General features: G+C 38.3%; 1 protein-coding gene across 1 annotated transcript in view; it reads right to left on the reverse strand.

Moving 5' to 3' along the window:
• Positions 1-1,182: 1,182 nt before the first annotated feature.
• Positions 1,183-17,307, reverse strand: part of PRDM6 (PR/SET domain 6) — a 74,898-nt gene continuing 58,773 nt past the window's right edge. Inside the window, exons 6-7 of the mRNA XM_036403685.1 lie at positions 8,199-8,375; positions 1,183-1,297 (exon numbers count right to left, since the gene is read on the reverse strand). Of these exons, the coding sequence (XP_036259578.1) occupies positions 1,183-1,297; positions 8,199-8,375 (292 nt within the window). The remainder of the gene's footprint in view (positions 1,298-8,198; positions 8,376-17,307) is intronic.

Here is a 17,307-nt window from a genome sequence, read left to right on the forward strand (position 1 = left end):
AATTGTTAAATCAACCCAATGTAATGACATCTGAGCTTTTTACATTTATGTTGGGAATATTTTGGCTTTCCTTCATTCACGGTACCAGGCAAATTTCTATGAAGTGAATGCCATGAAGCCTCCAAGAAATTGATGAAGTATCTCTATTCAGATTTATCTTTTGTTTTGAAGCTCAGCCCAACTGTACTGAAAGCTTCATCTAATACAGGAGCATTTCCAATTTGATCCAGATAACAGACTGAAATGGACTATAGTTTGGATTTCTGATTGGTTTTCCTAGAAATCAACATAACATTAAATCAGTTACCCAAACCAAAAGTATCTTCTCGGTTTTCTGCTCCTTGTAATATTATTTACACATGGACTGGAATATTTAGTGTTTGAAATACTTTTTGCCACCTCTGTCTTTCATAGCTATTAGACTGAATTTGAAAGCTCTATTAGTTTAACACAGTTTTCCTACTTGTTTCTTTGTATAATGTATATTTGCAGATATACAACATTCCATTTTTTTTACTATTTTTTCGTTTTGTTTTTGGTTTTTTTTCTTTCCCAGAATATCTATGGCAATGCCAATGCAAACTAGTTGCATGAAAAAGTGCACACAGTGTGAGGCATGAGACTATGGAAATGGAATGCCCTTTGGTCTGAGGTGGCTGACACTGACCCAGGTATAGCTTGTGATCACTCTCCATCCCACACAGCAATTTCTATTACAGCCATGTCAAGATCAACTTAGCCCAGCCCAGCTAAATGTACAGATTACATCTGGGTCCTTTGAGTCATGCTACAAAAAAAGGTGCAACAATAAACAAGTCCATGTGCATTCTCAGTCATAACTATGAGCAGAAGAACCCTTGAGACTCCTCACTTTGGCATTAAATAACAATTATAAAGGCTTTTAGAATTAAAGCAATACATGAAGGGACTTGAAATGTTAACAGTCCCAAGTAACTTGTCAATTGAAATAAGACTCATCCCTAGTCATAAATAAATAATCTCTTTCCTGGTCTCACTTCCATGCCAGGATCAATATCTCTTAACATCTTACTTATTTTATTACTGCTTTTGGTTTTCTGGGACTGATTGAAAGTTGCTCAGAGGAAATCTTTGGTTTTGCTTAAGTGTCCGTGACATTTAATCATGACTTTCCTTGCAGTTTAATTCCAACCAGTCAATCAGTTAATCCACTTCAATTGATTCTGTGCTCTCTGTTATTGGCTTGCACTCATTGGGCATCCTCTGGTGTCGACTCAGCTGGGTGGCTTGTGTGAAGCTCCTCTCACACCTCTCGCACCTGGTGAAGGCAAGAGAGAAAATTGAGACCAGGGAGCTGCTCTGGGGGGGGGTGATGGGCTTTGTCTCATCCTGCCTAATCAGAACAGACACTCAAAAGTGGCTTCAGATTTTACTGGCTCAAGAGGTTTAATTGGTGGCTACTTCCAAGGCCTTGATGCCTATGATGGGACAAGGCCTGTCTGATTCAGAACAGAGGAATCTGTCAATAGACAGGGGGAAGGTGATTTCTCCAGAGAGGCCTGTCCTGCTGTAGCTCTGATCACTGTCAGTTCAAATAGATAAAGAACAAAAAGAGATTTTTAGGAGTGAGCCATCAAAGAGGCAGCTTGTCTGCAGTTTTCTGCTCTGTATCCCCTAAGAGAAATTGATGACAAATAGAATTTCACCTTTTGCTTTTTTAAAATCCACAATTGCCTATTGGAGGATGAGAAATCACAAAGCAGTAATCATTCAGTCCTAGAACAAGAGAAAACTCTTTGTTTATCTGACCATGTAGTAGGATTCATTTTTAAAAGGCACATAGAGATAGTGGTTACTTAATTATCTGCAAGCATCCACACTATTTGAGAAATCTGTGGGTTGAGCAAGAACTCATAACAGCCATCAGTGTTGCTTCGCTTTTATATTGTTTCCCTTTCTACCCAGTTCTCTCTTAGAGAACCATAATCTGCAAGAAAAATACTGCATGAATGAATGAACAAAGCCATTGAATTTTGCAGAGGATAGAATAGTGGCTATGGTTGCCTTGGAATTAATCCCTTATCCCTGCTCTTAAAGACACACTACTGTATTTAATCTCCCAAATGCTGCCTTCTTGATTTGCATTCTGAACATTAGAGAAGGGTTTGATGAGTCACAAACATGTATGGAGCAGATCCTTTTTGTATGATGCTTGCTCCAAAAGCCATCTTCAGTTTAATGGTACCATGTGATGTCTTATCTCCAAAAAAGATTTTCATAAAAGTATCACTCCAATGAATTGTTCATCTTCAAAGGAGAAGTGAGAAAAACAATGGACTCAGCTAATTCATTTTAATCTTTCTCTCTTCACCAATGTGAATGATAGAAAGTGAACTGTCAGTGATCTGCTTATTAAAAAAAGAAGATATTTACACGCATGTATAACTGTGGATATTCTTCACATTAATAATTTTTGGTGATAAATTTCTGCTTCAGGACTATTTAGCACAGACATTACAGAGTCATTCATCCAGGTTACTGTACCAATCTAAAATGTCAACACTTTTAAGTTGTATTTCCTTGATTGTCTTTCATGGAATATTTTTAGCATCCTATGCCACTGTTAAAAACTGCACTGTGATCTTGACAAATGTAAAATGTCAGCTTTAATGTATCAGACCTATCAGCTCAATGAAAATAACTCAGAAGTATTGATTACTTAATGATTTTTGAGGTATTCATTAACGTCTATGTGCAGATCATCCACTCTCCAGAGCTCCTGAAGTGCTGATGACACATTAGTGCACTGCTGATTGTTTATTAGAAAACTGATTACTTACTGGATTAGTGTGTCAAAATATACTACCTTTCATTGCCTGACAAACTTGCAAATTATTGTATTATTTTTATATACATACATATATATCTATCACAGAGGCATTATAATCAATTTTGAGGCTGGGGGGTTAACTTAGTCTGTATGAGATATTACTGTCTACTTGAACTTGATAGTTTGGTTATTTTGATGTCCACAAAGACAAGTACTTTGCTTGATGAGTAATAGGAGGGTTGGATCCTTGCCTAAGTAAGCTGTAAGTGATACAGTTGCAATATAACCTATAAAATCAGGTGTGGCAAGCCCTGATTTTAAGAGCCTTACCAAATAAAGGAAATACAGGCCAACAGGATGCCTAGGCAGCATTAGTGACTTAGATAAAGGCTATAGAGTGATCAAAAGACAGTGTTACCCACCAAAACCATTTGCTGTGGCAGGCCTCCTTATCCTTCCTGGGCCTTGTCTGGGAGGCTGGAATTGGGCAGGCATTCACTCAGCACCTTGCATTGTTAGTGAAAGTGCAGAGCAAGGTTTACCACAGTTCTTTAAAATACAACTTCCCATCCTTTTCCACAAGATTCCTCTGTTGTAGGAGTGCTCTACCTTCCCAGCTACAGGCTGATACACTAACATCAAGCACAGGAAAGAGGGATGCTAAAGAGAGAACAGAAAGGGGATAAATCTCTTGATACAAGCACCTACCCTTTATGAATAGGAAGGCTGTGGGTGCCAAGTGTTGCTGCTGGTCAAACTGCTGGTGATGTCTGCATTTACACAGCCCTTGGGCAAAAGTCGGAATAAAGCCTCTGACAAGGCACTTAATTGTCCTGTCTTTCTCTTGTACCTGGATAACCTTCAGCTATTACCCAAGGTGCCTGGGATTTTCTAGATACTTCCAAATCATGTGGGTAGTGCTTTCAGGACCATAGTTTTGGATATATAAGTACCTGGCTTATGGGCAGAGATGTGTATTAGGCTCCTGATTCCTCTTTTCAATGTGGTCCAGAGAAGTTGTTGCTGGATATAAACTGATAGAAAAGGTGAAGATAATAGTGTCACAGCAGTCAGCATTACTGTCTCACAGTAGGTAGGAATGGGAAGAAGAGCAGGAATATTTTTCTTCTGGAATTTGATGTACTCTATGCAGTCTCTCCCTCTACTAACCATTCTTTCCCAGCCCATCATAGTAGAATAACCACTCCTATAAGCTCTGTCCATGACATTGGTGATTTTTTGTGTGCATGTTCCTATATGTAACCCAGATGTGTTTGATGTTGTGTTGGAAAGTTGAACAGTAGACAAAATTGTCAGAAAGGAAAAAGACTCCATAGCTCATGTGACCACACACCAAGCCACTGTGGGACTGAGCCCAAGCCTGAATGATAGACACGCCAAATTTTGACTAAGCCTGCACTGTAGATACAGGTATTGGCAATAATGACACTTATCAACTGAGATACAATTTAATTTCCATTTAGGGGCATCTGGTGGCATTTGAATGGAATTTAAACAGCCCCAGGTGCATATAGGTCCAAAGCAATTCCAAAGTCCTCAAATAATTAGATACCATCAGTGAAAACTGGATCCATGTTTCCTTCTTTTACAATGTCTGTGTACACTGTAATTGTAAGGAACAATGTCCTAAAGCATTCAACCTCCTCATCCTCAAGGCTTCACTCTGCTACAGGGTTTCCTGGTATGATTTGCTTGGGTGGAGGTGGTAAACAGAATTGTTCTTAAGTTCACAAAGCGCACCAATAGTCTTGGGATATTTCTACAGTACTGAGGTTTCTGATTTTGTTTAGATAGCCCTCATTGTTACTGGTCTGCTTGTTTGCTTCACAGTGCTTTCAAAATATTGACAGTGAGGACTGGTTTAATTTGCACATTTTGCCAACCTCTGTGAAAGGCTTTGGGTGGAAAAATGCTGAGGGCCTATTTTAGAGAAAAAGACATTAATTTGATACTCTCAGATAAACATTTTAAGATTTCATTCAACAAGTACATTTTTAAACTCCTTTGGAAGGGTATCAAAAATCCAAGAAAAACTATCAACCAAAGAAAATCCCTCCTGACAACTCTGAGATATCACTGCAGGTACAACATACATATTCAACCTAAAATCAATGCTGACCAGTTTTGCATTTCAGTAAGTAACAATGAAAAATATGTGAGCTGTTGGAGGCTGAAAGAATATTTCCTCTTAATTATTTTGCGTTGACTCCTAAATATTAGGTCTTTGAATAAGCCTGATTCTGTAGGCAAATGAAAATAGGGAGGGGGTGAGAAAAAATTAAGAGAGGTGACAAATAATTTTCCTTTTTCTCCTGCATTTTATTTTACTTAGGATCTTTGTTCCCAGACTAGCAGCCGTAGTGGAGACTTCAGTAAGATAAGAATACACAAAGACTTTACAGTGGTGAGGCTGGCTTGATAGCTTGTGATGACATGAAAAGTCAAATTCAGCTAAAGCTTTGACTACAGATAAACTCACTTAGCATTGTTATCTTAATGAAAAGAAAATAGAAAAGTCTTCCACCATACATCCAAAGTTACCTAGGACCTACAAAGAAAATGGCCTCTCACAGAAAAAGCTTTTTAACCAATCCCAAACATCCTCTCACAAAACAATTAATCTAAAATATTTTTTAGAATACTGTCACCAGTGTTCACCATTTTTAAAACCAGCTTCTATAAATAATATGCATACAAACATACTTAGCGTTTAACATCGCTGATTTAATCCATGCTGAGTGTAATTTGTCTATAACCACATATGAAAACAGCCGCCCTATTGCATTAGAAATCATGAGATTGCATTCACAGCAGAAGCACCTTCAAAATTATACCTGTTATTTTAAAATAACTTAGCTAGAATTTAAGTAAATTATCACTATCCATGCATGGCAATTCTTTCTAATATTAAAAATATTAGTTAAAAGAAGTGTGTACATCACCACAAATACAAACTTCTCTGAGGTACAAAAACACTGTCTCAGTTGGCCTTTCTGTCTTTTTTTTTTGGTTTTGTGTGTAAGTGTATACTGAAAATTATTCTTAAACAAACATTTTAAACCTAAATTGCATGATCAAGAGACAGATACTTTGTTTGTTCTATTTATGGTTCTTGCTTAATAGAATTTGTTGAGGGCCTTTTTCTAAACTTTCTTAATACCAGATCTTGTGCAACCCTTTTCCAAAGGAGGATCCAAACAGTTATGAGACATCAAGATGAGTTGCAGCTCTTTCTTTTTTCTCCAGCAGAGATAATAGATTGATTTCTGGATAATTTTCTGCCCCTCCTCTCTCAAATGCAAGTAGTCCTGCATGAAAGACAAATCTGCCCTTTTGAACAGCTTGCAGGATCAAGATTCATGTGTCCTCTTATCTGACTAGCAAGGATGGGAAAACCTGCAGCTCCAGTTCCAGTTTCACACGAAGATACTAGTCAGCTTAGTGAAAATACTTCAACAAGCCTTCCAGAGAGAAAATGGTGCTACTGTTTCTTGTACTTGAGGAAGAAACTAAAGAAACACCTTGCACAGTTGAAATTATGCCATACATCATAAAGAACCAGTATATACACTTTTTTTTTGTTGCTCTGTCCTTCAACTTAAGGAACAGTCAGATACATCCTGGAATACTGAAATGCTTCCACTTGAGCAGGGCAAAACATAACAAACAAACAAACAAACAAAAAAATCAAAAAATTCAAAAACCCAAAAAAAACCCCAAAAAACCTAACCGAAACAAAGCAAAACAAAAAACAAATCCCAGACCTCTTGTTAGTTGTATTACATACATTAAGCTCTTTCACAAATGAAATTATGCTGTAATCAAGTCCATTTTTGAAAAGGGTAAAAAATTAGTATACCAAAGGGGAAAAATAATGACTCTAAATGGGGCAAAATAGCAGATCTATTGGAAACATGACAAAAAGAGGATGTTAAGGAAAAAAATTAAGTGGAGTCAACAAGGTTACACATAAGTAACACCTTAACATTAAACGAAATCTATTTTCCATTTTGACCTGGAAACCCCTTCCATTAATTACTAAAATCTATTTACACAGCAACTAGATAAAATCAATCTGATTGCTCACACCATTTTTGGCTCACTTTCTGTGAGCTCTGAGCATTCAACAGACTGGCTCAAGAGAAGTCAATATTTAGATGTTCTGAGTCTCCACGATATCCTAGCCATGATTCCTGCCATGCAAATTCTTCTTCTGGATAATGCAGCATTTTGTTCCTGGCTCTGCCCCCTTGCCCCCAGCAAAGACATGTATGGAGGCTGTGCTTCCTTCCAGCCTTATATGGAGGCAAAGTGTGCTCACCAGTATCTCTGTTGGGCTGTTATGAGGGGTTCTGACAGGCCCCACGGCTGAGCACCCTTACATTAACCAGATCAAAAGCACTGTCTGGCAAAAGTAGGAAAAAAAGTCAAACAGAGAAAAGTAGAAAGAGAACAGACATTACTCGGAGAACTGGGAGAGACACAAACCTTCTTCTACACTTATTCCCCTTCCTCCTAGGAACATCCAGGAAGCTTCCAAAAGAAGTGATATCGATACATTAGGTGGAATTGCTCCAGTGACCACATATATATACTCTGAGCCTGTCAGTTCAGCCAAGACAAAGACACAAATATGGGATAGATTTCTTCTGCTTTGGAGAGCACTTCCTCTTTAGTAGGCAGAGTCTTCCACAACAGAAGATAAAATATCAGGATCAGCTGTACTATTGCTGGAAATGAGCACTGCTGGAAGATTTCTGAGACAGGTATGTGCTTAGCTTTAATAACAGTAATTGAAAACTTCAGAAATTAACAAAGTCTGTTTAATGTAAAATCATCTTTATTAGGTGACTTTTTTTTCTTATACTTTGGACAGCTGAACACTTTAAATTTATTACTATGATCTTTCAAAACTTATGCCACAGAGTTACATTTTCTATTCAGTGATTCTGAGACTAAAAGAAGGTGCATATTCCCCCCCATATATAACTAGAGCCAAATTAGCTTTTAAGCGAAACTCCATCTACCTCAGCATATAGACATCAAAGAATCATATTAATGTTCTTACAGCATGGGCTGTCTCAGTCTTGATCATATTTTCAGCTGTGGTTCTCTGGCAGCAGCTTGCCACTAATTAAAATAATCAAGGTATCATTAGAGAACAGAAAATTGTGAAAGGCTTTCAAGAAACTCAAAATCAAAGCCACATAAATTCTGATTTTAACAGCATCACTAGCTGTTTTACCTCATGGTCTGACCTTGGCTTTCAAGGGATCACCTGCTGAGTGCTGTTGATGCTAGTGAGCATCAGCAATGCATTTCCCTCTCTAGTCTCAGCTGGCAAAAGCTGCTGGCTTCAAGTACTTACTTGAAGGGCTTTTCCCCCGTGTGTGTCCGGATGTGGTTGTTGAGCGTCGTGGCTCCGGCGAAGGCGCGCCCGCAGTAGCCGCACTTGAAGGGCCTGTCGCTGGAGTGCGTCACGACGTGGTTCCTCAGCTCCGAGGGCTGTGAGAAGGACTGTGAGCAGTGACCACACTGGTAGGGCCTGCAGTGGGAAGGGAAACAGCAACATCAGTGCTTTCTGTTGGCACGAGCAGGAAACCACTTGGGAGGGGCTCCTGATCTTCCCAATGATTTCCAAAGAGAACTGTGGACGCTCTTCTGGGTCTTTCTTGGGAAGCACAAACCCAAAACTTCACAACCTCTTTAACAAATGTGAAATTCTTGGGCAGGAATTAAAAGAGAGTCTATGGGACCCAAAAATCATAAATCAGCAAACTAGTGAGCCTGCACTACACATCTGTTTGACTTAGTTCTCTCAAATTCGACAGTACTCCTGAGTCAAAAACAAAAAAAAGATCTGCACACGTTGGAGCTGAGGGACTCATGTAATCCTCTGTCCGCTGGTGTGAGCTACAGTCTTACTTGCAAATGCATATCTGATGGTTATGTGCACATCCTGTCATTATTCTGTGGTTATTCACAATTAAACTCCTCATATTGCTTTGGATGGTTTTAGAGATCACTTATTTCAATATGAGACTTGGAAAAAATTACTACTGTAATACAATTATCTTTCTGTTTTCTTATTTCAGTTGACAATCTTTACATTTCATTAACATTTTTTCTCCCATCTAGATTGAAAATGTCTGTTTTGGTGATCTTGAAAGGAAACCCAGAACTCAGGTTTTCAACAACACATCATGTTAAAAATAAACATAACAAACAAACATACAAAACTGACTGATATGTTACAAATTTAGAACCATAACAAACAGACTGCAAACACAGAAAAAAAAGGATACACAGCAGCAATGTGAGACTGGTCTTCTGAAATGCTAACTAAAATAAAATGCCAAGAAACCACGTCTATATATTTCTCTTCAATAAAAGTGGCTTTATATCAAGACCTTACTAGGGTTTTTTTTTCCATTTCACATTTGTTTTAAGTTAGTAGCGGAGTCCTAAATGATTATCAGACTGCTTGCTAAGAAAATTAAGATCTTTTTTCTGGAGGGATAATAATGATTTTTACCCTACACAGCATTTTAACTCTTGGTGTCTGCGTTTCAAGAGCCAATGGCCAACACAACTTAATTGCTCGCTCCGTAAAAAATGTATACGTTTAAATGGCTAGAAACCAAAACTAAAGGGAAAGAGACAATGGTGACCAGGCATGTACAATTCAATTAAGTGCAAAATAAAGTGAACTATCTCATTTGTCAAGCGAACTGCTTAATTGTGGCTACTTGCATCACTGAACACAAATACTATTATTTTACAGTGCTTCAGAGCACTGAACCCTGATTGTAGAATTTTTTAGCTTGATTAATAGCTCAGTATTCATCAATAACTCAATAGCTTACAATTTTAATTACTTGCATTTGAAAATCTAACTACTCTCTAACAAGTTTGAAAATAAGATATGAAAGCTGTGGCCCTTAAAGATGCACAGAAATATGTAAAATAATATTTTAAAAAAGCAAAAACCAAGAAAGTGTTTTTCTGTTTCTCTTACTGAAAGACAAGTAGTAACATGTCCAGTTTTACCTTTCTTGGAGTCCAAAGTAAATTTGCACAGAAAATATTTATCAAATTTGGTATGAAATTTCAAGAGTTGATAGGGATAATTGGTGAATGTAGTAATCAAGCACTTTTAAGCAAAATAAAGCAATAATATAATCTGTATCCAAGAAACATTGATTTTTTTAATAGTGAAGGAGACCATTAACATCTATTAGCCTCTGGTTATCTATTTTTAACAGCAACCACAAAAAATGATGCAATGCCACACAAAGCAAATTAATCTTTTTATTTTTTAAAGCAATAAATAAATCAATGTTATTAACTTAATGCAGTGAAAATTCACACTGTAACTTGTCTGCAAAGAGTCAAAATTTCAAACCAGATATAGGTGAACATTGTGATGCCAAACAATATGGTTTCATTGGCTCAAAATAAATGTCTTCTTTACAAAATACTCAGAATATATTTCATTGGCTTACACTCAAGCAAATCATCCCTGCAAAAGATCACCAACTGTTAGATCACTTTGACTCCATTTTTCTGATTGATCCACATCTTGAGAGAAAAACTGTTAAAGAAGTTACCCTTCTCTTTGCAGAGGATGAATTTATGCAGTTTATATCCAAGTAATTCTAATTAATGCTAAAATGCCTAATTTTTTTAAAGCTTAGATAAATGGCATACATAAGGCAAAATTAATTTTAAAAAGAGAGCCTAAAATGCATTAAAATACTGTAACATCTTAAAAATGCTCTAATTTGCACAATTGCGGATTTAAATATTCCAACTTCTGACAACTTTTGGACACTACTATTTTTCAAAAAGAAAAAAAAGAATTACATTCAATAAGTACAGAAGTTATCATTCTGTTCTCTGGTAACAATTTTCCTGTGCTCAGAATTTTTTTTCTCAGAAGAAAATAAAATCAATATGTTATTTTTCAAAAAAATGAAAGTGGTGCTGAAGGACTGAGCACAAGCTGTGCTCGGTTCAGTGAGTACATTGACATGGGCAGAGCATGCCTGCCTTTGATGTAGCAGTTATGTCTTCTGCCATCACTTTTGTCTGCACAGGGACAATGAATTCAGATGGTGACCTCGCTATAACAGAGTTTTGCAGACAAGGAGGAACAGCAACAAAGGGACAGAAATGTTGGTCTTCATAGGCTGTGCTTTCAAAAATCCACTGCTGGACTGAATGCACTCCCAGCTCAGAAAAACTCATTTCCTTGGAATAACCAATACACGTATTGTACTTTCTTGAGCTTCACAGTATCCATGTGAATCAAAATCTTACAAGATATTAATTTTAAGTTACAGTTAAGAGCAGCTAAACTGGTTACAGCCATGTGCAGATGAGAATGATGTTTCAACAATCATCAAAAGTAGTTCTAATGTTTTTAATTGAACACCTAGTTACATAGGTGTTCGCTTTTCGCTCCACATCTTTCTTTTTTGAGCTTAAAGAAGAGAAATCTACGTACCTAGAAGAAAATTTTCCTATTGGAAAAATTTTACACTGTTGTTATTAATCCCATGCATCATCAATAAGCTATCTAGGTTTACTGATATTCAGAATCCACCAGCTTTTTCTAGAAACCTTAATCCTACAGTCTCTGACTCTATGATGGCCCATATAGGAATACAGGCCATCCAAACTGAAAATCTGAGAGCAATTCTAATGTAATAGTTTTCAAGTTTTGTGGTAATTTATAATTTGAGCTTTTCCAAGTTGTGCAAGACACATTTTCCAAAATGAAAACACTATGGAATAAATTTTGCTCTCTAAGCTAGACAATCTCTTGAATGATTTTGCTCTTTGGTGAGGTCTTTTCCTGTCTTAAAATTTCCTAACTTTTGCAGGTGATATTTTTCTGGGTGAAACTATATCATATATGGGATCAGTACAAAAGTCAGGCTTCCCTATATGGCTTACTGAACCCCACCAAAATTCATGCTTTGGGCAAGGAATATAGAACCCCTAATATGTACAAAGCAGGTTAAAAGAATAGAAAAATCCATATGCTTTCATCTAAAATAGCTACTGAGAGACAGCTGTACATTTAGGTTAATTCTTTCTAGATTTTCATTTAGCAAACCTGACATAGCTTTATTTGTCTTTTACTATTCCTCTGCCAAAAGAATATATTTTCCAAATTCTAACTCCTAAGGGTATCTAAGTGTTATAAATTTATTTACTACATCATAAACTATTAACTCTTTGAATTATTAGAACCTTGGAAAATCCAATCATTATTTTCCACTGCATTTTCAAACTATTTCCTTTATGATTAACAGGTTTTTAGTGTGGCCTTGTCAGAAATGAATTTGCTTTTTTCAAGGGGCATATGGAATTCTGGTGTAATCTTAGAAGAGAAATTTCTTGTAAGGGCAAGTTCCTGAATACTTGTAACTTTGTCATTGAAACTCAGCCCAGTGAGACAAAATAGCACAGCACTGTATTTATTCTTTTCCCTCAGAAAGAGCTGGAAAAGCGCCAGCTGAAAGTAGAGACTGGCATGTGATTGAAAGTGTTTTTCTCCCTGTTGATGACTAAGAAGTAAAAAGCCAACATGATCATAGAGTTATAGAATGGTCTGTGTTGAAAGGGGCCTTAAGGATCATCTTGTTTCCAACCCCTTGCTATGGGCAAGGACATGGTGAAATATGGGTCTCCTCAAGCCAGGTCTCATAAGCTCTTGGAGATCTATTTCACGCCCAAGATGGCTCAGCTACCTTAGAAGGCATAAAATCAGCAGGATGGCTTCTGTGGTAGTGTTGGAAACAAAAAGGTTTTAATAAAAGGCAAAATAACAAAACTCTTTGCAGGGAAAAACTGAACCAGGTGCAAAAGGTCCTTGCTGCCGGTAAAACACCTCACAAAAGCAGTTAGTTTCTTTGTTCTCTTCTTTTTCTAGTAAATTGTGGCTCCTGTCCAATTAGCTATCCTTAAGTTTGAGGTGAAGACCCCCAGGTCCTATGAGATGTCTTTTCACTTAATAGAGGAGAGAAACTTCTGGGCTTATTTCCTTTTTAAGGGAACAAAGGATATTTTTGTCACTCCATCAAGAGGGGGCACATTCCTATAGTACATCTTCCACTCAAGACCCCATCCTATTTGGCCTCGATCATTCCCAAGACAGGGCATCGACAGCTTCTCTGGGAAAATTTCAAGTCTGTCTCATTACCCTCACACTAAGGAATTTCTTTCTTACATCCCATCAAAATTTACCATCTTTCAGTTTAAAGCCATTATCCCTTGTTCTATCACTAAATGCCATCACAAAAAGTATCTCTCCAGATTTCTTGTGGGCCCCTATGTGTACTGAAAAGCTCATATAAGGTGTCCCTGTGCCCTTCTTTTCTCTACCCTGAACAGCCCAAACTCTCTCAACCTGTCTTCATGCCTCTGATCATCTTTGGGATCATCCTCTGGACTCTCTGTAGGAATGTTGGAATCCCCAGAGCTGGATGCAGTGCTCCAGGTGGGGTTTCACAAGAGTTGAATAGAGGGGGAGAATCACTTCCGGCCCATACTGCTTTTGACACAGCCCAGGACATGTTTGCCTTTCTGTGTTGCAAGTGCACACCTGGCTCGTGTCTATCTTCTCATCCCCCAACATCTCTGAGTCCTTCTCCTCAGGAATGTTCTGTCCATTCTCCACCCAGTCTGTATTTGTGCTTGAGATTGCCCTGAACCACTTTCACTTGCTCTTGTTGTATTTCATGATGTTCACCCAGTCCCACCTTTCCAACCTGCCAAGGTCACTCTGGGTGGCATCTCTTCCATCCAGCATATCACCTGCCCTGCAAAGCCTGGTGTCACCAGGAAACTCGCTGAGGGTGGCCTTGATCCCACTGTCCCTGTCACCAAAAAACACTGCTGCGCTAAATAGCATCAGCCCAAATAGCAGCCTCTAAGGAGTATCTCTAGTCTCCATTTGGAGACTGAGCCATTTACAACTCTTTTGAGTGCAACTTTCCTGCCAATTCCTTATCCATTGAGAGATCTGACCATCAAATAAATCCATGTCTCTTCACTTCAGAGACAAGGCTGCTGGGTGCAAACACTTTGCACAGGTCCAGGTAGATGACCTCAGTCTCTATTCTGTATTCACCAGCTCTGTAAACACTGCTGTAGAAGGTTACCAAATTTGTCAGGCATGACAAATTTGCCCTTAGAGAAATTGCCTTGGCTGTCATCAGTCACCCCATTATTTTCCATGTTCCTTAACCTAGTTGCAACAACCTAGTTGCCAGGGGGATTTGCTTCATGCTATTGCCAAGTACCAAGGTGAGACTGACTGCCCTGTAATTCTCCAGGTCTTTCTTTTTAGCAGTGGAGGTTATGTTACTTCTTTTTTGAATCAGCAGAACTTCACCAGACTGCCATGACCTCTCAAATATGACAGACAGTGGCTTAGCCACCTCATCCACCATTTCTCTCAGGGCATGCACATGCTTTTCACCAGGCCCCAGGGGCTTGCACATCTTCGAGTTCTTTAGATGGTCTTCAATCTGATCTTCTACAGCTGGCAGCTCTTCATTTTCCCAGTCCCTGCTTTTGCCTTCTGTGACATGGGTGGTGTGACTGGAACATTTGCCAGTTAAGTTACTGACTAGCTCAGCCTTTGCTATGTCCTAGGTCACCAGGCCTCCTGCTTCCTTTTAGAGAGGTCCCACATTTCCCCTGGTCTTCCTTTTATCACTAATGTAACAATAGAAGCTTTTGTTGTCCTAGATGTCCCTGCCCACATTTAATCCTATCAGGGCTTTAGCTTTCCCAAAGGGATTTCTGGCTGCTTAGACAACCTGTCTGTATATCTCCCAGGCTACCTGTCTGCACTTGCATTCTCTGGAGCCTTCCTTTCTGTCTTTGAATTAATCCAGGAGTTCCCCATTCATCCATGCAGGCATCCTGGTGGTTTTTCCTGACTTCCTCTTTGCTCCTGAGCTTCAAAAAGGTGATTGATCTCACAGTCTCAAAGAGTGGAACACAGGGCTCCCTTGAATCCAGGACAGCATTTCTCATTGTTATAGGGTGGAGGATGCCATGCCACAGCCTCTGCAAGAAACCCCACAAGCAGTGCAGTTTGAGGTGGGGCCAGCATCAGCTTTCAGGATCTGGCCTTTATACAATGCACAGCTTTTTAAGAGCCCAGCTGCAGTCAGAGGAGTTAGGTCACAGTTGTTCTCAAAGGAAGGTATTTTTGAGGAATGCCTTCTTCTAGCAAGTCAAATTAAGGCTGGAGAGCAAAGTGACACCTCAGGATACTGCTAACTTGCACACAGCAACATCCCAAGCATCAGCAGAGCCATGGGGGTTACTTTCACTGCCTCTGGACTCCACATCCCCTGCCAGGTTGGTGCTCCCCTCAAGCAGCACAGCTGCTGTCCTGAGCACCTCAAGCACCATGCAGCAGCAGGGATGGCAGAGCTGGACCTGCTGGGAATTCTGCAATCATCTGTTACAAATGCTTGGGAAGAAACCAGCCAAAGCAGAAAGCCAGCATTGGAGCATATGCAAGCTTCTGAAGCTGTCAGGGAGAGTTTCTGCTCTGTAGACCTGTTATTGTTACTAGCTCTGAGTACTGGGCACTTGCAAACCTTTATGAGAAGATTATGCAAGAACCAGCATTAAATTCAGCATGAAGTTTACTTTAACAGAGCAATACTCAATACACAGAAATAGACAACTCTTACTCAAAACACTTCTTTTTTAGAAGTCTGTTTTGGAGAGGTTCAAATCAATTAGCGGACTTGGGGAGACCATCAAGGTCAAAGACACAGAACCTATAAAGAAAATATTAACACAAAATGGACTAAGCCATGATATTAGAGAAAAACATCTATTAGGCTGATAACTTCAACTTCCTGTTAAGAAAAACAAAACAAAACAAAACATGCTTACTATTTAATATTGAGGTGATATTGCAAAACATGAGTATAATATCTTTTGAGTAAAGAAGAATTGTGAGTGCCAGATCACATCCATAATCTATCATCCATGAACACATTTATGGAGTGTGCTTTCCCTCAGATTCTCAGCTTGAATCCCTGGCAATCAATGAGAATATATATCATACAGATGTACAGGTTGTTCATGAAAATATGCCACACAGAAGTCTTGAGAACTGAAGCTTTCTGCCTTCCCTGAACACCAATGAACTGTGAATCTGGTGATCAGAGTGATGTGGAAGAGTGCTGTCATTAAAAAAGACTGTGTCATTATCAGAAAAGTGGTTGCTGTTAAAAAAACCAAATAAAAATTGTTCATTGTAATAAGGAGTTTTGGTAACCCCGTTTTTGAGCCTTCCAAACAGGATTGTTAGGAATTTCTGCAGAAGAAGGGAGGAAATAATAATAATAATAATAAAGCCTAAAAAAACTTAGAAAAGAAAACAAACAAACAAACAAACAAAAAACCACAAAAAAAACCAAAAAAACCCCATCCCAACATAATAAACAAAAAACCAAAAAAACCCAAGAAAACCCCATGAAAAATATTTCCAACTCTTGCTTCCAGAAATATCGTCTCAAACTGTTTCTGTCTGGTCAAGGCTTAAGCAAGTCTTAAAGGCTCAGAAGGTCCCTGAGTTCAAGATTTTACAAATTTAAATTTCCACCTCTCACACACACTTCAACCTCAATTACCATTAATTTCAAAGAGAAGCCCTGAAAAATATAACAAACTTAAAATTTTTTGGTGGAAAGAGACAAGTGTATAAGTAAACTAGTAAAAAATTAAAAGATATTTTAAATTCAATTCTTAATCTTTAAATAAAACAAAAAGCACAGCAGAAGATTTTAATAATTTCTCCTACTTGTGATTCATAATGTTTTAAAATTATTTTTATTTATTAAGTGATCTGCCTGATAAATAGGATCATTTATTTCTTACTACTTCATGGAATTACGTATATTATGGCCTATTTATTTCTGCTCTCATTTAGATTTTTTCTTAATCTCAGTTGTTGTATTATCTTTGTTTGGATTTCTCAAGCTTCAAGTAGTCTGCTTTTCTTGTATTTCAGACCATGAATCAGGCTCCTGTACAGATTCAAAGGTTTTTTCCCTGCACGGCACTGTTGCAAAACAAATACTAAGCCAGAACAGACAGACTGAAGTCTATTTCCTAGAGATGATAGGCCCTGCTGTTTCAGTCACATCAAAGATGCAGTGGCTGGTGTGCTTACAAATTGCTGACAATAAATGAGGAGTTGTTTATCAGCTGGAGCAGTGCTGCAGATGTCATTGAGAAAATAAAAACCAGAGAGCTGCATCCAGTACTTCGGGCTGGCAAGCAGGTATTCTTCACAAATCATACCTTACTTTCGTGTCTCCTGGAAATTTTGTACAACACTGTAAAAATTTTTCATCTAGAAAAATGCAAAGTGTTTAAGAAACCAAAGGCCACTTTTTTCTAGACACTGCATCACTAAGTAACTGGCA

Source organism: Molothrus ater, chromosome Z (genome assembly GCF_012460135.2).
Source record: "Molothrus ater isolate BHLD 08-10-18 breed brown headed cowbird chromosome Z, BPBGC_Mater_1.1, whole genome shotgun sequence".
NCBI classification, from domain to species: domain Eukaryota; kingdom Metazoa; phylum Chordata; class Aves; order Passeriformes; family Icteridae; genus Molothrus; species Molothrus ater.